Source organism: Channa argus, chromosome 1 (genome assembly GCF_033026475.1).
Source record: "Channa argus isolate prfri chromosome 1, Channa argus male v1.0, whole genome shotgun sequence".
Lineage (NCBI taxonomy): Eukaryota > Metazoa > Chordata > Actinopteri > Anabantiformes > Channidae > Channa > Channa argus.
Genome location: NC_090197.1, coordinates 44,573,603 through 44,601,015, shown reverse-complemented (window position 1 = coordinate 44,601,015; position 27,413 = coordinate 44,573,603). Strand labels below are relative to the sequence as shown.

General features: G+C 40.0%; 4 protein-coding genes across 7 annotated transcripts in view; 3 read left to right on the top strand and 1 right to left on the bottom strand.

The window, feature by feature from the left end:
• Positions 1 to 40: 40 nt before the first annotated feature.
• memo1 (mediator of cell motility 1) lies at positions 41 to 7,499 on the top strand. Its single transcript, XM_067525309.1, has 9 exons — positions 41 to 521; positions 1,882 to 1,963; positions 2,066 to 2,134; positions 2,307 to 2,419; positions 2,782 to 2,893; positions 3,398 to 3,540; positions 3,673 to 3,749; positions 4,461 to 4,565; positions 4,920 to 7,499. Exons 1-9 carry the CDS (start codon positions 461 to 463, stop codon positions 5,049 to 5,051), a joined length of 894 nt encoding a protein of 297 aa, XP_067381410.1. The 5' UTR covers positions 41 to 460; the 3' UTR covers positions 5,052 to 7,499.
• A 135-nt stretch (positions 7,500 to 7,634) lies between these two features.
• On the top strand, positions 7,635 to 12,075 carry srd5a2b (steroid-5-alpha-reductase, alpha polypeptide 2b). Its single transcript, XM_067525322.1, has 5 exons — positions 7,635 to 9,931; positions 10,715 to 10,878; positions 10,980 to 11,081; positions 11,160 to 11,310; positions 11,433 to 12,075. The coding sequence occupies exons 1-5, from the start codon at positions 9,657 to 9,659 to the stop codon at positions 11,497 to 11,499; spliced, it is 759 nt and encodes a 252-aa protein (XP_067381423.1). The 5' UTR covers positions 7,635 to 9,656; the 3' UTR covers positions 11,500 to 12,075.
• On the bottom strand, positions 12,047 to 14,973 carry mkks (MKKS centrosomal shuttling protein). 2 transcript variants are annotated; one of them, XM_067525267.1, is made up of 4 exons: positions 13,799 to 14,971; positions 13,403 to 13,584; positions 13,140 to 13,250; positions 12,047 to 13,056 (listed from the first exon to the last, which is right to left on the bottom strand). In XM_067525267.1, exons 1-4 carry the CDS (start codon positions 14,781 to 14,783, stop codon positions 12,628 to 12,630), a joined length of 1,707 nt encoding a protein of 568 aa, XP_067381368.1. In that variant the 5' UTR covers positions 14,784 to 14,971; the 3' UTR covers positions 12,047 to 12,627. The 2 variants fall into 2 exon arrangements, with proteins under 2 accessions (XP_067381368.1, XP_067381376.1); XM_067525275.1 differs by having other exon boundaries at positions 12,917 to 13,056; positions 13,184 to 13,250; positions 13,799 to 14,973.
• Positions 14,974 to 15,111: 138 nt separating this feature from the next.
• The window catches only part of slx4ip (SLX4 interacting protein), a 30,068-nt gene continuing 17,766 nt past the window's right edge, over positions 15,112 to 27,413 (top strand). The window contains exons 1-4 of one of the 3 annotated variants that reach the window (XM_067525289.1): positions 15,112 to 15,425; positions 15,946 to 16,003; positions 22,785 to 22,874; positions 23,219 to 23,345. In XM_067525289.1, the coding sequence (XP_067381390.1) occupies positions 15,977 to 16,003; positions 22,785 to 22,874; positions 23,219 to 23,345 (244 nt within the window). In that variant the 5' untranslated portion in view covers positions 15,112 to 15,425; positions 15,946 to 15,976. Of the gene's footprint in view, positions 15,426 to 15,449; positions 15,587 to 15,945; positions 16,004 to 22,784; positions 22,875 to 23,218; positions 23,346 to 27,413 lie in introns of those variants that run through there. The other 2 variants (XM_067525297.1, XM_067525286.1) reach the window with 2 other exon arrangements.

The window sequence follows — 27,413 nt, the reverse complement described above, 5'->3', positions numbered from 1 at the left end:
GGGAAATCAAGCAACCAATCAAAGTTTTTTGACGTCACATTGAGAACAATTTAGGGACGTCTCTTACCTGGCTTGACAGACAACCAGTAATCCTTAGATCACGGCTGTGACAGCTTTTGTTTTTGTTATTTAGCTTATAGTTCGATATTGGCACATTACAAGGAATCCGTGCCTTTTCAAATTTGTATAATTTGGCCAGATCGTCTATGTGACTGTGAAGCTAGCTGCTCTCTTCAGCTAACTTATTAACCGGTAGCAACACAACGGCCAGCTGACGGAACATTGAGCTTGTTAGCCCGCTAGCCCAACTGTCTCTTCACTTCAGCCACCCTTTGTTCTTACGAGCAAGTTAGCTAACGTTAGGCGGCTTCGTTTCTTCTCATAACATCGGCTTTTGCAGTTTGATTTATTTCCTCTGACAAGTGTTAAGCAAACCAAGATAGGCGGCTTGGGAACCAAGATGTCAAACCGAGTGGTGTGCAGAGAAGCAAGTCACGCCGGGAGTTGGTACTCCGCTTCGGGTAACTGTCAATAGAGCACCGTGTTAACTTACTGTGTGCTAGCTGGCACGGTAATGTGCTTTATTGGTTTTTTTGTTGTTGCTTTGCGCAACCTTCTTAAGCCCAAGGGCAAAACGGTTGAATTTGTGTCCTGACACAACAGAAGTTGACAGCTAGCGTGATGGTTGGAACGCTAAAGTTAGCCCAGCTGTTAAAAAAACTCGGCTAGCTAACACTTAGCATGCATTGAATGCTTCATCTCTATTTTCGTGTTTGGTGCATGATTTGAGCCTATTCAGCAGCCCCCTCTCGAATGGTCGATTGAAATGTTTCGAAACACACGGACATTTTCTGCGAAGCGTTCATTGATAAGCGATCACGGTTATTGACATAGTAATACTTAATTCGGCTAATATTGCTGAACTTCTTCGGCCTACCGGCTATCTGGCTAAATCAGACATTTCCCGTAACATACATTCAGCAAGTATGTAACTTTAACTGCCAGTATTGTGGTATTGTTGGTTTCGGACACTTAATCGCTTAGATTAAGCGCAGAAATTGCATGCCATGAAACAAAGGACTGGGCAGGGCAGAGAATTGAAGGTTCATGTTGCACCCCTTCCTCCATTTCACTACCTAGTCCCTGTTTCTGCGCATTAAATACCTCAAGCCTGTCTGTTTATAATGTTAAACTTGCTTTACTGCATTGTTTGTAATATGCTCTTTGGTCAGAACATGTACCGCATGTAAACAACATGTCCATAAGCTATATCAGCGTAAACGATCCCACCCGGACCCCAATGACCTTGTTCAATTATACAAATCAAATTATACTTGTTTGTTGCTTTCTTTTAGACCTAATTGTCAAGGTTTTGTGGCTCTGGACAGCCGTAAAGTGTCCAGTGATTCGTAAAGTAATAGAGATAAGTGAGCTTAATCAACTGTGAGCAAGTTTAGACATTTGTTTGTTTTCTTAACATCAGCCTTAGATTTAACAGTGAACATATTTAACTCAAAACATAAGTATTGATTGTGGGGTGGATGAATTAAAGTTTTTTGAGGTTTCTCTCCATTTGTCATTTAACAATACCCTTAATGACATGGTTAAATAAGCCGCTGGTGCCAAAGTTGGATGCCAGTGTCACAGTGATGGCAAACATTTATTTTTGTGCAAGCTATACTTTTAGATAGATAGATTAGTTAGATAGATTTTTCTATTAATAAAAACCTTTTATATTTTTAGTGTTTTGCTTTTGCTGACATGCTGCTGACAGCATGTACTTGTAGAGAAAGCATACAGTACAGTTCAGGTTTTTGTGGCACCTGTTTAATACCGTGATATGAAATAGATAGGTTTATTGTTTATTTTACTCCTATCCAGGATCCCAGCTGAATGCGCAGCTAGAGAGCTGGCTGTCCCAAGCACAGTCCACAATCAGACCTGCTAGAGCCATCATAGCACCGTGAGCAAATATTTACAATATAAGAATTTTCAATTTTTAGACTTTGTCAAATGGACTCTATGACGCCGTCTCCTTTTGATTTGATGTCATTTTGTTTTTCAGGCATGCTGGATATACCTACTGTGGTGCTTGTGCAGCACATGCCTACAAGCAGGTTGATCCCTCTATTACGTATGTCATTCAGTTTTCTTCTTTCCTTACTTATGAAAATACTTTGTATGACTGCTTCCTATATTACATTACCCCCTACAGACTAAACAAATGCTAGTTTAGATAGACTATAGTGCTAGTGGTGTGCCTCTGGTGAACACAGTGAGTGAGATAAGGTCTTGTCGCCCTTCAGTCGTAGGGTGTTCATCCTGGGACCTTCACACCATGTGCCCCTCTCCCGCTGTGCTCTGTCACCTGCAGAGATCTATAGAACACCTCTGTACGACCTGAGAATCGATCAGAAGGGTATCCATTGTTTTCACTTATATGTTGATTTCTACTGTTTGCATATCTCTGTGTTTTCGTTGGTTTAAACTCATACAAGAACACAAGCTATACTTAATTATATAATTACTGTTTGGACTGCAGTTTAGGTTTTTTACATGCAGAAAGTCATATGTTTCATGACAAAAACACATTTGCAGTAGACATGCGTTACAGTCTCTGGAGGTGATGCACTTTTAAGTGTCCTGCAATGATGAGACTGTATCATGATTAGCATAAAAGCTTTCTAATTCAAGCTAATTTAAATAAGCCCCCAAAATAATATTCAGTAGAAAGGTCATAATAACTTGCAAAAAATGTAAAATCTTTTTTCCCCCCCACAGTTTATGCTGACCTCTGGAAAACTGGGTTGTTTGAGCGGATGACTCTGCAGACAGATGAAGATGAGCACAGTATTGAAATGCACTTGCCTTACACTGCTAAAGCCATGGAGAGGTAATAATGCACAGCAGCATTCATTTAACTAAAGAATCAACACTCTGCACTTTTAGAGGAATAGGTCTCCCATAATGAAATGTTTTCTCAACTATTATTGACACAACACAGTATTGCATTTTTAGTTCTTTTCTTTCTTTTCTTTGCTGTTGTATACGCGTTAAAACCAGAATCACATTAGTGCAGGGACACATGGAAAGTATCATATGCATAATTGATACAGCTGTCTGTTATGTTGGCAGGAGTCAGAAGGAATTTTCTTGGTTCAGAAAAGCAGAGATCTGGTAGTGAGTGGGCCAAATGCATTAGCATTAACACATTACAATGTGTTGGGTCATTGCAACATTGCATATCTGACATTTGATACTCGTAGTCTTCACACTCACGCACGGCACTGGCAGCAGCACTGTAAGCTGGGATGGAAGATGGAGGTGCCTACAAGCAGTTTGACAGCAAGGTGCAGTTTTTGTATACCTCTTGTTAATTTATAATCTTGTTTTGCAGCCACAAAGACGAATTTAGCATCGTCCCTGTGCTTGTGGGAGCGCTGAGTGAAACTAAGGAACAGGAATATGGGAAGCTGCTCAGCAAGTATTTGGCAGACCCTTCCAACCTTTTCATTGTCTCATCTGACTTTTGCCACTGGGGTAAGTGCTAACACATAATACTGATGCCTCTAAAAGTAAATGTTTGTGACCTTCAGATAGTTTTACCCTGAATGTCACAAATATGATACGGGTGTAATTAGTTTTGTGCTAATGTCAATTCCTCCTTTTAAGGTCAACGTTTCCGCTACACATACTATGATGAAGCTCAAGGGGAGATCTACAGGTCTATTGAACATCTTGATAAAATGGTAACTCAAAGATTGTATTTGAGATCAGATAGGATTCCATTGTCTCTAGGTTGCAGATAGAAAGAGAATGATTAAACTTTGCTAAAATATTCTGTACTTGCTCAGCTATGGCCTGTTTGAATGACTGCTATACACTGATCATTAACACTGTTGGTCAGCAAGGCCACTCTGAGCAGTCTGTAGCCACACAGCCCCATACAGAGGAAAATGATACATTGTGAGCAGAGGTGGTAGAATTACAAAAACTTATTACTGAATTAAAAGTGCCAAAAGTATTGGCCTAAGAAAAATCTCCAAATCTGGCAAAACATGCACAGAAATTAATACAAAAATAAGGGTCAAATGTCACTGTTGGTAAAAGTGAAGTCGGTTTTAACCACTTTTTAACCACTTTACATGCTACATGCTGTATATCTCGATATAGATATATGCAATTCCCTTAAGTATGAATGAATCTGCCTTATGACATGTCTGTTTAATATACAGTATTATATTATATAATAGATATCTCGATAGAGATATATAGAGCTAGATATAGATATGTATATATATATAGATATGTATATATCTATATATAGATATCTATCTATTGAGAGAGAGAGAGAGTGATTTTGATAGGGAAAATATTTAAAAAATTAAAAAACTCTCTGATGTCATTACTCTGACAAAACAAGCTGACTATACTATGTACTTTTTTCCCTCTTTGTAAAGGGGATGGGCATTATAGAGCAGCTCGATCCTATGTCTTTCACCAATTACTTGAAGAAATACCGCAACACCATTTGTGGGCGCCACCCAATTGGAGTGCTGCTAAATGTAAGTACCACAGAAGAAAAACACTGATGCCCATAGGTATGTTTTAACATTGGACCACCAATTGTGATGCCACACCATGATGATCTATGCAGGACACTTGCAAAATAAGAAACAGAGTTGTGGTGTAGAGCTGGATAGTCCAGTGTCTTATGTATAATCAGGAAAACTAAATAATTTTTATATCTTAACATTACTTGTACAAGCTGCATCATTGAAATAGGAGCACATACTGTTTAGCCCATTTCTTCTGTACCCTGGGTTTGGTTTTGTAAAGGATCAGACCACTCCTGACTTATTATGTATCACTTTTAACTTCATCCTGTCAATCCACAACCGAATGTTACTGTTTTGCAGGCTGTGGCTGAGCTAAGGAAGTCTGGTTTAGAAATGAACTTCACTTTTCTGAACTACGCCCAGTCGAGTGAATGCAGGAACTGGCAGGACAGCTCTGTGAGCTACGCTGCTGGGGCACTCGTCGTTCATTGAGGTCGACCTTCGAAGGGACCACTGCAGCACCGCTGTCCTGCACTTACTATCTATCGCCATAACCTGTCCCTAACACCCTCCCTCCCACCCCACCCCCAGTTATGCCCTCTATTTGCAGGAAGGACCTAGACAGTCGAAGCCAATACAGTCTTCTTTCTCTCTCCCTCGGCTCTCCTCCGCCTTTCTTCACTCTCCTCTCAGTTTGAAGTGTGTCAGAGCTTTTGGTTGAAACATTGTGCTTAAAGTGTAGTTTTAAGATAATGTAGGGGGAAATGGTTTGAAGAGACAGGAAGAGTGCATATTGATCTAGCTCAGAGTTGGCGCTGGGAGGGAGGAATCTTATTTCGGGTTTTGCAAGGACTGTAGTCATCCTCTCAGTCCCTTTTCATTCTCTTACCAAACAATGGATTTAAGTTGTAAAATTACACCGTCTACATTTGGACTCTTGAGGATCTGTGCTCATGTAATTTGCCTCAGAAAAAGTAATGAAAAATAAAACTGCAGATCTTACTGGAGAATGCTGCAAAGTTGCCAGAAGAAAAGGTAGTTTTATGACTGACTGCATTTAGCTTCATGCGACTTTGAGAACGATAACTAATGATCAATATAAGTTGTAGTTGCTAACAAAGGGCTGCGCCCTAAAGAATATACTAACTCCCCCGTGCAAAGCCAAAAAGGATTTTTCTCTCATTAGCTTATTTAATATCTTTTATTCTCATTTATTCCTTTTATTTGTTTCCCCCTTTGATTTTACTAGACGTAAAAGTATTTACTCAAATAGCATCTAGATTTGAACAAAAGCAGTATTGTTTGTTAAGCTCTAAAGACTTTAACATGTTTTTTCCTTTAAATTAGTGTGAGCAGCACGGCTCCCAGACTGCAGTGATACCTTTGCAGCATTATAGATGTTTTTCTAGATCAGATTGCAGTGCGGGCTACAGAATGTAATCAAAGCTGGTTGTTGTGTTAATGAATTCAACACGAACACCTTTAGTCTTTGTTTAATTCCACCTTGAATCTCTGTAGATATTCATTTGTCAGTACAGGAGAGTAGAACAAAACAGTTTTTTGTTCACTCATTCAGTTCTGTAAAAGTAGAAGAGGTTTTGTTTGACCTGAACAAAGTAGATAAGTGTAGGGACTGTTTAACTGTTCACTAGTTAGTAATTTGCAGCTTTTTGCTTTATCATGATTTAATTTTAGAATGCCAAAATATATTGGGAATATATAAGTCTTCATCCTTGTTTAAAGGTTTGTTTTGCACTTTTATTGCACCTTGGCATGTGAGAAATCATTTAAAAACGACTCCTGATGCAGTAATGGTGTCAAAGTTAGCTAAGGTAACAGACCAAACTTTTAAGATCAGGATAAATTCCCAGGGCTTTGTTGAACGGTGTAAGAATTTAACCAGAACAGTGAAAGTTTTCGTGCCCTTTGGGATTTTACTAGATTAACTCACGGGATAAACCGAAAGGACAGAAAAATAAATGAAAATAGTTATTAAAAAGCAAATACTTGCCCTGCTGCCCAAAATACTACTCCTCTAATATTTTCACTGATTAAGAAGCTGCAGACAAAACCTCAAAACTTGATAATTCGGTGATGGTATCAGTTTTAGAGACAACGTGATTTAGGCACCACACAGTGTCTGCTGTCCTGTTGTTTGTGATCTGAACATCACACATCACTCACTAAGTTGGCGGCTAAAGTTAGGAATTCCCATTGAAATGATGCCATTATCTAACATTGTCCCCCCTCCTTCCCTCTCTCTTTCTCTCCATTGTACTTAGCAATTAAGCTACAATATGTGGTTGAATCAAGTGGGCATAGACAGAACGATGAATCCCCAATCTCACTTGATCTCTGACATTGATTTAAGGGAAACTAGTAAAGCATGACACACTGTGCTATTGTGCCTTTTATCACTGTTGCACATATACATATAAAACATATTCTCACTTTTAGTCTTATTTTAGAATGTCTACTTTAAGTTTGTTGTTTCTTTCCCCCCACACGTACCCTCCCAAATGCCTAGTGCCCAACAATGTCTCCAGCTCACCCAGCACTCCAGGGGTGTGTGTGACCTGTCCACCTCATGTGTTGGTCTAAAATGGCACCAACTGTTATCTCCTTTCTCCAGCAGGGAGTGGTGTTCTGTTTTCTCCACCTCACCTTATTCCTGTAGAGAGAGACAAAGGCTGAACCTCAACACTGTTCATTTTCTGTTTATGGATCTTTGTTTACCTTTTAGAAATGTTTTTTGTATAATTTTTTTTTCTTGCTTAGAGAATGGGAACTTACATGTCACAAACCTAAAATATACTACTTAACTACTCCCTAAATGGAGTTTTATTGATCTCAGGTTCCACTGACAAAGCATCCCAAAAGGCTCTTCAGAGAAAGCCGAGGATTCATGTTACAAAACAAGTAAAATGTACTGAAAAGCTGTCTTCTCTGGTGTCTCGTTCTTTAGATTCTTGCTTGTAGTCACACAGATAATGACAAATTTTATTTTCAACAATGTGACATTTGCAGAGTGGCGTGTTTTGTTGTAAACTGCAAGTTTCAACCCAGCATAATAACTATGAAGCAAGTTGCAGTACTATTTACTCTATGCTACACTCAGAGAAGCAAGTATTTCCATATGCAGTTACTTCACAATTCAGAGGGAACTGTTATACTTTGTACTCAATTATATTTGTCTGATATCTTTAGTTACATGTTAGATATAGATACTTAATACAGAATATAATCAACTAACAATTGATTTACTAGTATAGATTAACCACCTGCTAATATATAAAGTGGTTAAAACCAGCAACACCTTTAAAAAGTTGTGCAGTTTTTGTTCCTCAGCAGATAACTTTTTTTATTTTAAAGTATTTATCCTGTAAGTTCAGGGTCGCCACAGCAGATCATTTGTCCGCATCATTTGGCATAGTTTTTTATTGCCAGATTGACCTTCATGACGCAATCCTCCCCAATTTCCACAGGGCTTTGGGCCGGCGCTGTGCGGCTGGGGATGGGCGGCGCAACCCCTCTGACCCTATGGTCAGCAAGCGGCCACTCGACCAACTAAGCCACTGCTGCCCCCTTAGTATAACTCTTAAGGGTCTTTATTCTTGCCACTTTTTTTTAAATTTCACAAAGTTTACAGCACAAACATGGAAAAAAAAAAAGTTCAGTCCTTCTGTACCTGTGTACTTTTGCACCTCTGACTAAATGTAGAGGTCCTGGGTTAAATATATTTATCCAGTTCCAATTTTTAGGGGGACATTTAGAAATGCGTCCAGCTGAGGGAGCCAAGTAGTTAAGTCACCACTGTTTCCTTTAAGGAACTAAAAACTGCCCAGATACCATTTTATATGCAATATTTAAATACTGACAGTTTTTTTATGTACACCAATTTAAAACAATGCAGTCCAAAAAACAGTCACACAATCAATATTTTCCTCATAAAGATTACAATGTTTAGTTTTTTTGGGACCAGGTTTGCAGAGGTGGTGATTCTGCCACATTATTACTTTTTGTGCTTCTGTTGAATTGTATTGTCTTGTCTTAAGAGGTGTTTCTATTGTGTTGTCCAACCCACTGACAGTGAAAGTGGGCTTAATAACAAGTTTATAAGACAGTTTGTGTAAAACCACATACTGACACAAAACTACCATGACCACTTTATTCCCAGCATTTGTAATCAGTCATCACGTCTTTCATTCTTAGGATAATTGGCTTACTTATGAAAATATGTGTCAGCAGCTCACATTTGATTAATGATGCTGGGAAAACATGCCTGAGGCTAAACAGTAAAGTCACCCAAATGCTGCTACACGCCAAATAACTTTCCCTCTCCAGAGACGCTGCACCGGTTAGACTCAGGCACTTCTATAGTGAAAAGCAGCTCAATATGTTGGTGTGTATAATAGCTTGTGTTTTCATGTGTATGTACAACTAACAAAATGCAGAATCTCCCTGTGGTAATGACAACATTATTACAAAAGCAAGTAGATGAGATTAACTTTGTCCTCTATCAATATTTAGTTGGCCTGTCAGTATTTATGGTTGCATCTGGACTTTTACGACTTTGTTGTGAAGTTATGGTGAGTTAAAACAACCCCCCTTTCTAAGTTCCTTTAAGGCCTTTAAAGTCAATAGGTCAGCCTTCACTTTGCAGATTGACTCATGGGCCACATATTTTGAGACTGGTGCAGGTGTGGCTGTTTATTCAACAGGAACGGCAGGCAGATGAGGTTTGCAGCAAGGGATTTCATTTGACTTTGGACCAAAACATTTGTAGCAGCTGGCTCTATAGTTATTATATTCCATGCAAATCTGGTGATTCTGTTTGTAGCTTCGAAATTTAGCAATTTTACATCAGCGTTTGTATTCTAAGGTAGACCAGGGAATCATGACGCCATCTCTACAAACATACAGACTGAGGAAAGAGAAGCGCTCTCATATTTCAGCAGTGTGACACACCTCCCTTTTTACATTGGGAGGAGTCAGAGGGGCTGTTCACATCATATTAACTCCATGCAGATACTTAAGATTATTTTATAAGAACAAACAATTACTGCAACACTGAACACTGAAGCGTGGACCTGCAAGATGCACTGCTATGGGGACTTGGTCAACTATCTCAGCTGTGGGATGATCCTCACAGGACTCTGGCACTTTGTCTATCACAAGAAGACACAAAGCTCCTATGGGCGCTACATACAAATCAGTCCTCCAACTAGGACAGTCCCAGCCAAATTAGCCTGGTTCCTCCAGGAGATGCCTGCTTTGCTGATCCCCCTATTTCTAATGCTAACCTCAGACAAACCCTTTTGTACGGGGACGTACCTGCTGCTTGGAACCTTTTGCATGCACTACTGCCACAGGTAAAAACAGAAACAGAAGCTCCTGACTAGTTGTTTGTGTGTGAAGCAAAGTGTGCTTTAAAATGTACGATAGTGATCAGAGTCTTTCGTTGAAAATACAGTGCAGCCGAACCTTAAAGTGCATTTGACTTTGCTCAGACTGATGTTGGGGGTTTTCTCTTGTTGATGTTTGGTTCTATATTTAACTTTATCTATACAATTATTCCCTAATGTCCTTATATTGACTTATTTGTATTTCTCTGATATTTACCAAAACTGTGTGAAATTGTATTGTATTACATATACATAAATACATGCATCATGGATGATGTTGCAGGAAAAACTTTTTTTTTCGTATTGGTTTATTATAGAACTTATCAACCAGTAAAAATTAACAAACAGAATACTTTAAAACTCCCATTCTTAATGTGAAGCATCGATTGGAGCTCATCATTTTATATTTCTTTACAGAAAATTACAAAAAATTGGTCTTACTGCCTTTATTATCATTTCAGTTTTGCATCCACTTTGTAAGGGAAAGCAAGAGCCAAACACATAAGCTTTCCAGCTGTTATAATCGTGAGGTTAAAACACTAAGTGGAATTTTCTAAGCTCCCACAAATAGTGGGGCTTAATGGCATCATTTTGCCTGTAATTACAGTAAATGCTAAATCACTTTTAGAGAATACTTCCATCTGGTTGTAAATCGTTTTCTTTCTGTGTACTTTCCCAAAATAGATAAAGAGCAATTTTACCTGTTCCTTTTTCCCTTTACTGAATTATCACTTTCTTCACCAATCATAGGGCATTTATCTACTCTTTGCTGACCAGAGGATCACCTGTCCCGCTGGGTGTGATAGTGGCAGGAGGTAGCTTCTGCCTTTTCAACGGTTTCCTGCAGGGACACTATCTGCTGCACTGTGCCCAATTTGATGATAAGTGGTCTGCTGACTTTCGCTATAAAACTGGTGCGAACTCTAGTCAATAAAATATAAAAGCACTGATGTATTGCATCATTCTATAGGCCTCATAAAATGTACATTTTAAGTTTTACTAAAATTTCTTCTAGGTTTACTGCTCTTTTATGTCGGCATGACTGTCAATATACACAGTGACTACATTTTATGCAACCTGAGGAAAGCAGGGGAGGTAAATTACAAGATTCCTACAGGTAGGAACAACTTGAATCACCCTTGAAAAATCCTCCACTCTGTGGTCAGTGACCTGTGATCTTCCTAATCCCCTGCAGGAGGTCTGTTTGACTATGTATCCGGTGCCAACTACTTAGGAGAGATTGTGGAGTGGCTTGGCTATGCTATGGCCACCTGGTCCTTTCCAGCACTGTCGTTTGCCGTGTTTAGCACATGTTTTATTGGACCAAGAGCCTTTTACCATCACAGGTGCCTAGAAATCCACAAAAAGCTAAGCTGTTCTGACTCAATACACAGTACCTGTCAAGTTATCTAGACTTTCATAAGCCATTTGTAAGTGATAGTTATTATCTTCTGTTCTTATGTTGCAGATTTTACCAGGAGAAATTTAAAGACTATCCAAAGATGCGAAAAGCTTTGATTCCTTTCATCATCTAAGAGAAAACGCACCTGGCTATCACCCTCCACTGCTATGGTTGAATTTATTGCTGATATCACATTTACTCCTTAACAATCTGTTTTGATTTTGCTTGCAGTCAGACATAGCCTGCTCAGGAGTCATACTCTTGTCAGTCAGAGTTGTACAAAATTATTAAAACACATTCATTGAACAAGTCTTTCTATAGTATTTAAACTGCTATGGACAAAAATTACAATTATACATTGGCCGTATTAGTTGCAAAAGGTTTGCGACAAGAAAGAGGAATGCTATTAAGTCATTTCTAAACATACAAACTGCTATGTATTAATATACTTTAATTACAAATAATAATGATAATACAATGTAGAAAAAATGCTTTTGGTTTGTTTTTTTTACCATGTTGGAAAACTCATGGCAGTTCCAGTCCTGATCAAATACTTTTTTGTAATAGTGTAATGGTTATTTCAAACTACAGTAGATACTTGTTGGGTTCAAATAACCACAACAGCGCTGATTACACCTGGAGACACAGTTCAACAGCAGTGAAATCACACAAGAGTCGACTTTGCAGTTTTACTTGATCAAGGGGAGCCCGGCGGGGTCTTAGTGACTTAACACGAACTCAGCCAACTCCACCGGGCTCTTCCTTGTTCACACCATTTATTGGAAACAGAGATCAAAGCAGAAAAATAACTCTTTATAAGATAGAACAATATGAAATGCAATTCATGATAATATAGCATTGCATTGTTTCCTTGACCACTGGTCAACAAACTTAAAGGTAAACTACAAAGTCAACCGTCAAAGGCAAACTATCAAAGGCAAACTATCAAGCTATATGGTGTCACTAATGACATCATCAGTACATATACACATCACAAACACTCATTAAATAAACAATCACATTACACACACAGGTAAACATTAAAAATAATGTTGGAAACAATTACTAAATTACTTTGAACAAACCCTAACAATACTTAACTCTTTTGATTCAATAAATATTAAAGCCCCCTTTATGTCTTGAAGTTAATGTGGGATAATGGGATAGTGGGTGGGATGTTTTAGGAAGAAAACAGCATTTATACCTCATTTTGATTACTCCCAAACTAAAATCCCACATTAGACAAAATACATAATTACTGTTAGTTCACGTCTTGAATTACATATCTCACATCTAGTGCAAGATTAGCTGTTTCTACAGCAACTTGTAGTGCATTAAGTTTAGCTGTGAAAGAGTCAAGCACACATGGCTGCAAAGTAGTGTCTCTAGACAAGGGTGTAGGTGAGAACTCTTTGTATTTAGTATTTAGATAAGTCCACTTTTTGCTCGGGCTACTTTCTACCAGTCCACATCCACAGAAGCTGAAGCTATCCTCCATGTTTTCATTTATAGCATCTGGTGGGACAGTGCAGTGATGAGCATGAGTCAAATCAATTAAAGAATTCGCTCCGCTGTGATCCAGCGCTGCAGCTACACACTCCAGAGAGCAACAGAATGCCTCCACACCCAGAAGATATTCCGTCTGTGAGCACCCAAACACTGATGCTGCATCTGTTACTTCATTCATGCTCTAAGAAGCAAACATGACATAATCAACACACTGTGTAATAAGAACTCTGTGAAAATATGTGGAATAATTACAACTTGGCTCACTTTTTGTCTGACGTAAGCTGCTAAGTGGGTCTCAGTGCACCCACCTCCAAGTAAGGCAGATGGTTCCTTCAGGGTAAGCCTCAGCACGTGTTCTGTCTTCTGGCAAACCACCTTAAACATTTACAGAGATGGAAATTGAAAAATCTGTCATATTCACCTCCCATAAATGGACATGTACAGGCTAATGTCTGTGTGTAATGTCTGTGTGATCCTAGCTGATGGATGCCAACTGTACAGTCCCAGCACTCATCACTTTATCTTACCTTCAGCTCACTTAACATAGTCTCATTCCTGTGACAGAGGAGCATCGTGCAGATTGCTGACTCCTTGAGAGGATGTAAATACAGCAATGTCTTGGACCCAAACTGCTGAATACTGACATCACCTACCTTCCCATAGGCCTTTTTTGGAATCGTAGTATGTAATGTGGCCACAGGTTGAGCACCTAATGATTAGTAAAGCAGAGTCATACGCAACAGTCTCACACAAAGAGCAGAGTAATAAGAGTACAGTATATTCAAGCTTGACAGGAGTCAGTGCTAATGTGAGATGAGTGTAAAAACCTTTACAAGATTTAAAAGTAAAGTTTTGTGTGTTTAGGTGTTAGAAAATTCATTTACAATGATGGACCTGCAAAACTGCCATGATTTAGGGTGTACCTGTCAGCTGAATCAGGGGCTCCATCAAAGCAATTCCCAGTCTCTCTATGACAATAATACCATGACTCCTCAGGAAGTGCTGTAGGACAGGGTGTATAACCTTTTGGCATAAAAAGAGCTTCACCTCCTCTTTAACCATCTGTTTTCCAAGCTCCAGGAGTTGATCCAGGATCTGTGAGTCTATGTCTGCATCTGGGTGCAACTCAATTGTTCCCTCTTCTAGTTCAGACAGGTCCCCAGCAAGTGATGCACTGAACACCACCATCCTAAGGGGAGTCAAAGGCTGGTTTTGTACCTTGTTAAGTGAAAGAGCATCAGTAATGTGGATCAGTAAACCTGGAAAAACTGCAGAGTGTACCACAGAATAACCCTCAACAGTGACAGTCACTGTTTTGCCAAGGCTGACTACACCGGGTTCGTCGCAGGGAATAGCCAACAAAAATGCTTGTACAACTAGCTTGCTGATTTGAAGTGTCTCTGCTTCTGTTAGTACGCACCCTGGTTTGCTGGAGACAACACTGCGAGCTAATGTGATCAAGTTCTGGCTGCTGCAAAAGTCGAGTTTCACTTTACAATCACAGTCTTCTCGCTGTAGGTAAGTGGTGCACACACCCAGCAGGTGCTTGTTCACTTTGATAGCTACGTTTGCCGTGAGAGCCGAAAGCTTTGACTGTTCGATAAGCGTCAAACAAAGAATAGCCGCAAATAAACCACAGTCACTAAAACGAGAAACGTGGTTGAGAATGGAGGTTTTTATCATATTGACAAAGGGCTGTGAGGAAGAAATGGCTGGGAGGAGAACCGAGGAGGTGGAAGTAGTCACAACGTGACCTCCAATGTTGTTATGAACTTGTTTTAATCTACCTGTCGGACCAAAGCAAGATCCCAGAAGCTGCTTCAGCAACTGGAGCTTGGTACAAATACCCGTGTTGTCCAGTGGTAGATCCGTACAGAGAGATGGAGATTTCTTTACGACTCGAGACATCTCTTAAGCAGCAATTTCGATTCACTGGCAAAGAAGGTTCACATAGGGACGAGAGCCTAATATCCAAAATTGCTAAATTCGCTCGACATGACATTCAGAGTTTAGCTTTACAAAAAGCAAGTTATAAACCATCATAGTGTTTTTAACACAAAACCCAACCTAACAGTTTCTACGTTAAGCGCCTATGCTTGACTCGAATAGGATACCGAGACCTGTAGTATTGCCTGACCAATATTAAACAAATTGTATACATAGCTGGATAATACTACGCTTAAACGAGCTAGCCAGTATTAATTTCCTATTATATTGCCTTTTGTGTGATTAAAATATTATTTAGATAATATTCAGATACGGTCTGACAAAATACAATTGCAATATTATTGGAGGACTTTTCAATGAGCATCTTGTTTCCATGGTGGCAGTGACAGCGTTTGGTCCTAGTGGGGGCTTATTTCACCAACGGTCGCATTCTCTCGACAGTCTTCAGAAATGAAGACTATAATGACCAAACTTAAACTTAACCCCGCTTGATGACCCACATAGAAAGTCGTTTTTTAATTCATTCGTTATATCCGAGGTATTTATTTCGCTTAAAGTCTTCCGCTGACTCATCCCATACAGGTTCATTTTGGACTACAACCCGTAAGTGACGTCATTGTATGCGCCGTCCTCTGACAAACTTTCAAACTGTTGGCGGTATGAAATCTGTTAATCTAATTGTATTGTATATGTGTAACTTAAAACGTTGGTTCATTACGCTTTTGTGGTAAAGCTAACGCGTCATTTGCTAACGATCGCTTAAGGTTAGAGCCACACTGTTCTTTCTTAGCAGCAAACCTTTGTCTTGTTAGCCTAAATGATAATATACTGATAATACTGACATTCTATTAGAACCATACTTTACAGTAACTATTAAATTCTAATTACTGTGCGGTCCAAAGTAAGGTCGCTATCATACACTATGTAGATTATTTATATATATATATATATATATATATATATATATATATATATATATATATATATATATATATATATATATATATATATATTTTTTTTTTTGGAGACGCTAATTGACCGCCAGTGTTAGGTTATATTATCTACTATACATCATCATCGGAGAATGTTCAAAGTGTAAACAACGACTTCACACTTTTTACAGGTGAAACTAATTGACTGCTGTGGTTCCTGTAATGGCTCCTCTCAAATTTGCCATTAAGGTAAGTGAAAACGGAATATGCAGACCCTTGTTGTGCACCGTTATTTTACTGTAGAGTAAATGGTATGTTGTATATTACTATGTTAGTGTTGCTCATTAAAATGCTCAGGATGTGTGTGCAATAGTTATTACCACTATTTTTGAGCCTACTATTCGAATTAAGAGGTGAATGGACATGCAACGTATAAAAACTAAAGAAGTGTACTCTAGAAAAAGCATATAACACTCGGAGTTGTTTTTAACCCAGCTTTTATATTTTAAATATTGCAATTGTTTAAATGTTTTAAATTTCAGCATAAGTTTCACTTGAGATTTTTAAATTACAGGTCCCCCAAACCTTTCACTCAAAGAAAACTTAATTTCATTATGTGTACACGTTGCCTTGTAAATAGTAGTAGTTGACTCATACAGTAGTTTAAAACTAATTTGAACACATTTACCAAAGGATGGCAGTGTTTTTACGAAAGATATTGTGATCAAAAGTAAAAGATACCAGTCTAAACACACAATAGTTACATTCTTTAGTATTTGGTGAACAAATACCATATGTTGGAAAATATCCTGCTTATACAGTAAGCAAGAAGCTTTTTTCCTCATGATCACTTGTTTTGTTTTCCACATAAAATGCACACAAGATACCAAAGCAATAAGATGAATCTGCATTTGATTAAGCCTTTCAGCTTTTATTACCCGCATCCATGATAAACAACTGTGTTTGTCCTATTGCCAAACAGTAGAACTGCTACAGACACTCCTTCCAGCAAGTGGCTGTTGCAACATCTTGCATTTATCTTTGAGTCATTGTGTTGCCCTTCTCAGTATCATCTTTCACCACTAGAGGGAAGTACAGATACAGTTTTCATCTGTTTTACCTCCACATTTTTCATTTCTGGTCACCTTTTGCGAAACTCAACTGACTGACTTCATGAAAGCTTCTTTTTAATGGACACTGATACAGAGCAGAGGAAACTCATTCTATTAAAAAGCCAAGCCGTTCATCCTCAGCTTGATGCTCTGTCAGGAATAATGCACATCAGATGTTTTGTTAAGTGCAGGAAAAGCTGCTCGTCTATCTTTTGTTGATGTTTCATTTATTGAGAGTTTTGGACCAAGGCTGCAGACATTTGCGCTGATCTCTCACATCCTCCATAATGACATGTGTGTCTAGTTGACCAGATATTGCATCCACTCCCTTTATTTGTTTCATATGCATGCCTGAATACAGCCTCCCCCCAGTTGGTTGTGGGAGAGTAAAACCCTGGAGGTTCACGGAAGGTTCCTCCCCACTGGGCACATAATGATACTGTTGTGTTACCCTGCCTGAGAAAATGCATACAGACTCTACCATGCTTAACCAGCTAACCACAAACAAGTATGTTAGAAGGGATCAGTCCAAACAATAGCATTCAAGGCGCTACCCTGGGCTCCTCTTTCGTAAAACAAACACCACTCCCACCATGTTTTTAATGAACAAATTATTGTCTCAGAATATTGAAAAAAAAATTGCACAGAGACATTTTCACAAAGGCATATATATATATTGCAAACTACATGTGTAGAGAGTGAGGATTATTGAAGAAGTTATGAGTTAAGTTATAAGTTTTTCCATGTTTAGTAGGTTGTTTAGCAGTGTGTTTTATGATCCTTTCTGCTTAAATCTTTTCAAAGCAGCTTCCTGACTGGTCTGTGGAACTGCAGGAGGTGTTGGTATACTCCTTCTTAAATAGTCTAAAGCTTTGTAGGGACCTGCCACTTTTCAGACCCCCCGAAAAGGGGCCTGCAGGCTAAAATGCTGATCCACCGAAACCCTTGTTGTCTGCCAGGACATTACTGCCGCATAATTCTGCAATCTGCCTTATATTAGCAACACATTAGCACTACTGAGTTCTAACCATCTAGTGCAGTTGGTTGAGAAATAGGCCAAAGTGGCTTATTTTTTTCGTAAAAAAAGTTTGAGGTATTAAAGAGCAGTTTGTTGTCGGCGGTTTGTGTGCTGTTTAGTGTACTTGTCACTTTGTAGATGAAGTCATATCAGACCACACATCATGCCTCTATACAAAGTTATTTCAGTCTGATTAGAAACATTTTGACACTTTTTTAACTCAACTAATCATTTGCAAAAGAAGGTGAGAAGGTTGAAAAAAAAGGCCCCTTTCATCTCAGCACTGCCCTCCATTGCCGTTGAAAATTTCCTAATGAGGCCAAACTTCTCAGCCTGCCATTTCTATCTATCAAATACTCAAGGATGTAACTGCCTCAGTTTTGTTTGCTGAGTGTTACCTGGAGATATTCCTGTCTGTTCTTGCTGCAGGAATTCCTCTCCTGGGTTGTGTCTCTTTTTTATCATCAAATAAAGAAGACTCAGGTGTGCTAACATTCATCTGAATGAAGGGAGCTTTGTACACAAAACACTTCCACACACAATTTGTAAATAACATTCGCTTCAGTAATAATCAAGTCTCAAGCTTCACTGCTCAGTATCTGGCAGTTTGAAAAATTACAAGAAAGAGTTGTGTCTTTTTTTTTAAAGGGGAAACCCAGGTGACTCATTCACTGCACCAAGAGAGCTGGGAATGAGGCAAATAAAGCCTGAGAGCAAGGTTGTCACAGCCACATATCTAAAGAGTCCCCGTGGGTTCTTTGAAGACTTGGAACAAGAGGGAGAGACAGAAAGTCAGAAAAGAGAGAGACAAAGGGAGAATGGGAGAAGTTTTATTGAGTGAGACCGCATCTGCTGCCTCTTCTCTCCCAACGTAAACATCTGCGGCTGGTTAGTGTTAGCCTCTGAGCTAAGTGCAGTCCGAGAAGGTCTGGTTCTTATACGGAGCGATAGCAATGGCAAAGGGCAGCGAGGTGGGGAGGCGGGTGCAGCTGCTCCTAGGTTTTGGGCCCCGTGCCCAAGTTGGAGCAGCACTGGCGGGAGGATAGAGAGCTGGGTCTGGGAGAGAGATAAGGGAAGGTAGAGAGTGTTTTGGGAACTGAGAGTGATATAGACCAGAGCTCTCAGGACTAGAAAAGGGAAAGGAGAATCCAACGAGTTTTGGTCATGATTTGTTTATTTATTGACGGACAATATAAAGGACTTTTTAAGGATTTTCTTAAGTTGTGTTATAAACTGTGGCAACTTCTGCCTCAAAAGATTCTAATGTTTTTTTGCCTCTGGTAACCCCTTTCTTTTAGTGCGGGTCATGTTTTAGGGGGGGAATTAGGGTAGAAAAGTTGAGCTTAGCCTCCAGGAAGACCCAGTCCTATTCATTCGGTGTGTGACAGCACACAAAAGATGGCACAATAAAGGATTTGGTATTAAGTAGCGCTTCTTGCCACCTTTCATTCAGCCTTCAGCCTCTGTTCATATCTCTAAAAAGCCTGTGCAAGATGGAGAACAAAGCAGTGCTGGCCCACTTTAGTATGTATGAAAAGATTAACTTCCTCCAGAACTTGGCTCTTTAAACCTTTCTTTCCAACAACTGCAACAGTTCAGTGTATCGCCTAAATGTGTCAAAGCAAAATGCACTAAAGAGAATTGCTCATGAATTTGACTGATTTTTGTCAGGTTATTACAATTCTTTAAGGTTCTGGCTTATAATATTGTCTAAAAGATGTTACAGAGAAATGTAGTTATATTTTGTAATATTTGCTTAAAGGACTGTTTTGTTGATGTTTGTGTTTTCATACCTAAAGTGTTTTTAGATTTTTCAAATTGCATTGATCAAGGAAGACATGAGATAATACCATAATAATGAATGTGCAAAGTATTATGCAGCTGCTGAGATCAGACTAAAGAGCAGCCATAGCTGAATTTTAAGGGGGACACACAGAGGTCACAGTTCATGGCAAAGTTCAGCTTAAAGATCTACTTGTCACTCTTTGTGCGGCGAGATGACAAATTTAGACCACATGATGTGATTGTAGTCAGAGTCTTTGTGGAAAATTAGATCCTGCTCCTGTTTTGTCTTTGTATGCCACACTCAAAACAAATGTTCTTCGGAAAAGCTCTGGTAGCTGCCCCTTAACAGCTCAGCCTGGACTCAGAGATTGACACTTTAGTGGGAAATTTGCGCCTTCAGCAAGATTGGATTTGCTGGATCTGGATTTGCTTGGCAAATTAATTGTTTTCTCATTACTATGATTGCATTAGTTTGCATTCCTGACAAAATCCCCCAATTTCTGAGAATCTTAGAGAATCACATGCTGTTTTTGTGTAAGAGGCAGACCAGTGTTTATCATTAATGTCCACTTTCCAGTCAAGTCTTGTCTGCTGCTCTAATGTGATAAAAGCAAGTTAGTCTAAGGTTTGCTGGATGCCTGGCTTTCAGCCCAAAACACAGACTCAATCAGGAGCTCATAAACTACATTGGGGGATTCACCCTGCTGTGCCTTGCCATAAGGATTGCACTATAAACCCTATACTGCTTCATTCCAAGATACTGATCAGATTAAACATGTCACTTTCTAGAACTCTGTGCTGTGTACAGTACCCAAGAAAACTGGTCTTGAGTCAGGTTTTTTGCAAAAATGTAGGAACCAGAATATTCTAGACAGCTTTAATTATTAAGTGGTCCTGTACCATACGATCACTAACTGATCTCTGAAATCACTGCTGTAGTACATTAACGTTTCTTTGACACACTGTTAACAATAAATAAGAGTTTCATGTCTGGGCCACTATCCGTTATAAGCCAGTTACACATACACAATACTAGAGTGCTTATATTGCTTTCTGAAGCCATTGTAGGTTGTCAAAAGTTGAAAACTGACTTCTAGAGACCCAAACATGTCTAGTGTGTGTCAAGTCCAACCCCCATGAACCCACGCTGGGGCTCGTCCACTAGTCAGAAGGCTGTGTTGATTGACAGGGTCCTGACCCTCAGTTGCTAGGCATTCCCACACACTGATAGTTGTTGGAGGCCACCAGTCATCCATGGACCAACCTGAGACAAAGAGCAGAGGATAGAGGGAGAATACGCATCTGTAGGGACAACCTGATACTGACAGGCAACATGCACACATTTTATACATGAGGTGTTGACACATAAGGGAGGCCACCCTTCTAGTTGCATCCAGGTCTTTGTTGTCTTTGTTCCCCAACGTTTGCAAGTATTTCGTTTCAATAAGCTTTGTGTTAAGTGCTATTATGATCTTCACAGTGAATATTTGCAATTTAGAAATTTTCTATTTTTGCTGTTGTCTTGATGTTTGGACTTATGTACTCTGTCTTGTTCTTGCATATTTCAGGATATGCAGGGATGAGTCAGAGTATCAGAGATTAATGGACTGTTTTTATAAGACTAAGAATAACATTACTTTCCCATTTACTCTCTGAAGCAGAGACATGGTTCAGTTCTAGTTGGCATACATTAAGCCTTAGAGACTCGACTTGTATTGCAGTAGTACGATGCAAGCTCTGACTGGAATTGACTGAAACATTCACCTATCAGTCATATGGGGGCGCCCTCTCCTCTTTTTAACCTTAAAAGTAGCAGTAAGGGAGCAGCTTCACTTTGGTTATTATTTGCACAAAGGCAATGAGAAATGAAAATACTCTCATGGGAAAGAACATAATGCAAACTATTTGGCAGCTTGATTTGCTCAGACCCAGTGTTTTGCCTTTTAATGCCACATGAAAGGTTCTCATCCCTACTTGGGTTTTATAACAGTGAATAAAACTTCCTCAACTTCCTCAAGGAGGAGACAACTGCAGAAGGTTGCGATATGTGGAGATTTGTGTCCAGAATAAGGCTCAGTGGCTTGGGCTTTCCCTACACACATATTTGAATGTATTTTTTTTGCATTATTATGAGAGTGAGGACATGGCAGCATCTCTCAAGTTTGAAGTGTAGAATTTGGTCTTTCCATTTACAGTTCTTCAGCCCATGGAGTGAGCTTCAGTGTGTGAGTATCCCCTGTTTCTAAATGAAGAACCTCCCCCAGTTGTATTCTTTTCCAGCTTAACACTGTGAGCCGGTTTGGTTTTGTCTTTACATGGCTGTTTATGCTACCCCATTTTGTTCAATGCTTTTCTGCTGCATTGTCACTCTGGGGGTTTTAACGCAGAACTTGTTGCTTCAGTGTGTTGTATTGTGGGTGGTCTTTGTCCATCCATTACTTGCTTGTCCAGCAAGAGGCGAAGTTCACACGAGACCCCACATCCATTTGCTCTCTGCAGCGGGAACCTTTTGCACTCATGTGTAAACCATAATCAGGCTAGCCTGAGAAAGATGTAACAGCATCTTAACCTGCCGCGGCATTTCTGGCCTCGCTGTCCCTTGTAGCTTATTGTCATTGGCACGATGAGTTAGTGGTTCAGGAATCCACTCTGCAGCTCCTTACTCAGCGTTCCACAGCAGTCACAAGTAGTAGTGCAGAAAGATGGAATGTTTTAAGGGTACATCAGTTCTATCACCCCTGGTGCAAAGAAGTGTAATTCTTATTTATGTGGTAGATCCTTTTAACTGTTTTTGGCCTGTCTGTTATGACCTGAGATAGTGATTGTGTTTCAAGTCTAATCAAACATGAAAATCTTTTTTAGACTGAATAAGAGGGGTGATATAAAGAATCGGACAGGCCCATGCTTTTTAGTAAAGAGATTGGTAGAGAGATGGCTAGACCGAGAAACAGGAGGGAAAGGACTTTCTGTGGAGAGGCCTGGGGTGATGTTTGAGGACATGGGGGAGTCGTTGAGGTTTGTCTCGCTGTCAGTCACCCATACTCTGATTTCTTTTGTTGTCTGTTAGCTCAATGCCCCCAGCAACCTGTGACTGTTCTTCCTCTTTGTATTACAGTGTGGGAACTTTGCTGTGCTGGTGGATCTCCACATTCTGCCCCTAGGCGGCCAAGAGGACCCCAGCTGGTTTCCTATGGGCCACATTGAGGTACAGACACTGGGAGAAGGGCATGTATGTGAGTGTGTGTGTGTGTGTGTGTGTGTGTGTGTGTGTGTGTGTGCGTGTGACAGAGACAGAGAATATATTGCTTCTGTTTTGCTGAGGGCCTTTTTGAAAGACAGCAGCAATGTGGAATCTAAGAAACCCCCTGTCCTTTTTTTTATTAGTGGTTATCATTTTTGCAAAGCTGTTTTCTGTCCACCTGCCCAGTGTGAAGTTTCCTTAATGGCCCTTTTCCTTTAGACCTGTCCTGTTGTATGCCTGTTGTATGTTTTTTTTTTTTCAGCAGTTCAACAAGTTTCTAGAATGAAATATCTGCACACTGTTTGTAGGATGTTGCAGCCCTTGTTCGAGATGCTGTGGACGAAAGAGTTAAGCAGTATACAGAGTCTCTTTACAACAGAAAGCAGCCAAAACAGAAGAAGGAGCTGGCACCTGCTTCAGCCTTTTTTGTGAAAGGTAATCCTCATTAACTTTCGTCAGTTTTTACATTCTATGTTCTATTTGTGGTAATGTAGTACATTGCTTTACACCCTATTATTGTGTACAGCAGTGGCTTCTTTATGTGTGCTTTTAGACACAGAACCACTGCTGTCTGAAACTCCAATATTCTATCCAGTGGCTTGTGTCATGCCATGACAGTTTGCCATTGCACTAAGTAATGTGCACACACAGCACTCCACTGGCCAACCTTGCACGCATGCAGAGGTCAGAGTTGAATTTAGTTGAACTTTGACCAGGTGCTGTGCTGAATAGCTTTAGGGCCAGTAAAATTGGATCATCCAGTCATGATCCAGCAAGGCATGGAAGTCAAAATTAAGAAACAGCTACAGTATTTGACACAACTGAAGAGACCTCAGCAGTAAAGCTGCATCATGGAAACAGATTTTCATTCAAGTATGCAACTCAGGTTTGTCTAGACAGTTAGATAATATATGTAAACAGCGTAGATTTCATTCCCCAGTAGCTCTACAGACCTACTAATGTTTCTTAGCTGAAAGAATAAGGTTACGACGTATAATTTTCATACACTGTATTTTATTATTACAGAAGACCTTTTACAATGTAGTTACTACTCTTGCTAGAATTTTTGAATTTTTGCTCTCAACCCAGCAGCCAGTGCAGTGCAAATGTTGCTTGCTGGAGAGAGATGCGTTAAACCTAGCAGCCAGTGCAGTGCAAGTCGCATTGTGTCTGCACTGTGTTTAGCATTAATTTAAATTATTGCGAAAGTATACACATTAAATTGTTATATTTTCTGAATATAATTCTCTGTTTCTCATTTCTATGGAATGTAGTTATCTTTGTCTTCCCTTTCCTCGTCTTAGGCGTGTCTATCATCGGCATTTGAATAGGTAAAATGGTTTACTTTGGCTCTGAACATAAAACTATTATTTATTCACTTGGAAGTCAGTGCAGAGATGTGCCTGTGTGCATGGAGGTGGGCAATCGAGATCTGTGGGCAGGATGGGAATGGAGCTAGAAAAGAGTCCAAAAATAAAAAAATTATGGCTAACTTTTTGATGACAGTGTGGGTAGAAAGACAACAGAACTAGTTGAGACACGGTGCCTCTATGCCCAGGGTGTGACTTGTGGAGAAAACTGGTAGAAGTTTTTATATTGTGTTGCACTGTTTTACTTGGCATGTCTCCTATATGTTTGTACATGCAAAATGTTAAGTCCTTTAAAGTAGGTAATGTTTGTTGCCCTCCTGTTTTAATGTGGGGTTGACACATCTGTGTTTATCTTTACTTAAGTTAACTAGATGACGCCAAATACAGTTGCACTGACACATACAGATACGGCCATATACACAGAAAGATACCTATGTACTAATGTGAATAAATCGCATCAATTCATTTTTACCTTTTCATTATTAGTACATTCCCCCAGCCAGCCACCCACACATGAAGCACTGTAAGCCTAGTTTTGGATGAACCCCCACCCACCCAGCCGTTTGTTGTAAGGTAGGTAGGTTTGTCACAGGTAGCAGTTAAGGGCAGTTAAACTGGCCTCACTTAGCGCGGCACAGCTGACTGTGAGGATTACAGGGCAGTCAGCCCCATAAAATTTCTCCTGTGGCTGCAGCCCTGCCTCTCACGCTACTCCCCACCAGTTTAGTATTGACATTCCATTTGGGCTTTTGTTTTCATATACAGATGTATATGTGCTGCCAAACATGTTTTTTGATACACATATAGTCATTATAATCAGACATACTGGTTGCTCATAGACGGTAAGTTAGTAAGAATCAAAAGGAGCAACACTGTGATGGAGAGATATATCCTCCCCCTGGGCTAGGTGCGAACAGCCTGACAGTGTAAGGTTACTGAAAAGCCTGACTCATATTCCCCATGACAGACTGAAGAGAGACAGACATCTCTAATGATGGGGATCACAGACAGAGGCTCCATACACACATTTACACACACGCATTTGCTCCACTGTGTGAACAAGGAGACTATCAGTATTTCAGTGGTGAAATATGCATGTAAAAATGATTAAGCTCTATGCAGCTATGCCAAAAAGAATGTAACCAGTGGAACATGACCATATCGAAGAGCTTTCCTCTCTCAGAACATGAAAAGCCAAAGCGCAAACAGGTCTGCACACATCATGTGCTCTTGTCCGATTAAAGGTCTTAAGTGAGTGTAATAGTATTCTTGGTCTTTTGATTGTCCCCTGTGAGGGAGGTGGCAGGGCAGTAAAGGTGGAGACTGGGACTGAGAGAAGTGAGCAGCCAGGCAGGAGCCATAAAAAGGGGAGGACAGACTACAGGATTAGGGAGGGAAGTCCAGCAAACCTCGGGGTGGGTATTAAGTATTGGGGTCATCTATTCTGCAAGCAGGTCAAACACTAACTTGCTAATCCTCACAGGATTTTCAGACTGTCCATAGCAAGGGAGTGGAAGCTGGTTTCCAGTGTCTATCCTATTTACATATTTGATTGTGCTGTGTTATGCTATCCGAGAGCAGAATTAAGCTGGATATCCTGGACTGATACACATGTGCTGGAACATGTGCAAATGTTGTTGCATATAGAGAAAGGTGTTGGGTGGGGTAAGAATTGATGTCTTGGCCAAGAATAGGCAAATGGAGTGTGGCTGTAGATGTCAAATGGTATGGGAAGGGGGACTGTGGGTCTTGTATGAGGTGGTGTTTGAGCTGGTGCCAGTGTGAAATCACAGGGGCTTCTGCCAACCGAAAGCAGTAAGAACAGCGTAACAGCCTCAGCTGTTGGCACTTCAAATGAGCCATCAACAGCTTTTAACATTCCAAGGCCTTCACTGCAAGTGTTTGTATCTGAGTTATCTCTGTGGGTTATTGTATTTATGTACATATGCTGTGTTGGGTGCATGTGTGTATTGCACCCAGTCAACATGAGAGGGGCTTATCCCATGTCTACTGCCAACATAAATTTAAGCCATTTTTCAAATATCAGCTGTAGAGGTTATCAACTGTCAACCCCCCACAGCCCCAAACCCACATTTTTTTTAACCCAGGCGGCTTGAGACTTCATGATTAGCTCATAGCGATGTGATTTATTTATGTTTTAGGAGAGATGAACAGAAGGAACTTTTCCCACCAAACATTTTGGCTCTGGACAAGCAGAATGGACATGCTAGATGTTAGAAGCCCAGGAAAGGGGAGCTTGGGAGAGGCCTCTTGCATTCTCCCTGGTAGACCGTGTTGAACACACCCACATTTCTCAGAGTAATTACATATTGAAAATGAGTGGATAATAGGTTCTCTGTGCTGCAAGGAATACATTTTTGTCATTTGATATGATATTTGAGAGAAAAAGTGTCTGGGGTTATCTTCATGAACATGCCACAGCTCTGTACAAAACCTGTTCATGTCAGATGTTGCCCTTTTGGAAAATTCAACATACAGTTTATTGTTTATCAGTTATTAATAATTAACATTACAGATTAGATTGTGTTTGCTTCCAGTGCTGATTGTTTGCTACCTTAGTTTTCCCTTGCTTTTGTTATTGTTTTGACTCAGAATGTATATATTTGCGTGTATGCGTAGAGTTTAAACCAAGAGGGCCAATTTTACGCGGATTTAGTAACATGCCATTTCAAACTGTCAAAGCACATTACGAGATGTCATACATCTACTATTGGTCCTGATATTGTTACATTGATTTCCCCATATCAAGCAGACCTCATGTTGAGTTCAGCCTGGTGCCTTCCTACCAGTTAGAGTCCTGGCAAAGTGGTACCTAAAGTCTGCTTTAGCCCATGGCAGAGATGGTTCCTTCCTACTCTCCCTGCACAGGTGCCAGGGCTTAGGGGGAGGGAACACCTGCCAGCCTGTTTCCCCATGACCACTGCAGGCTGGAGAGGCATTTTCCCAGGCTCCCCAGATGAATGGTCACTAATAGCCGTGGGAGAGGGCTTTGCGAGTGCTGCACAGTGTACCACTGACTCTTCTTGGCAGCCCTATGAAGAGGGCTTAAGGCAGCCTGGCCATGGCCATTGTGAGAAAAGCATTGCTGGATAACTTTACTGTTGGAGAATGT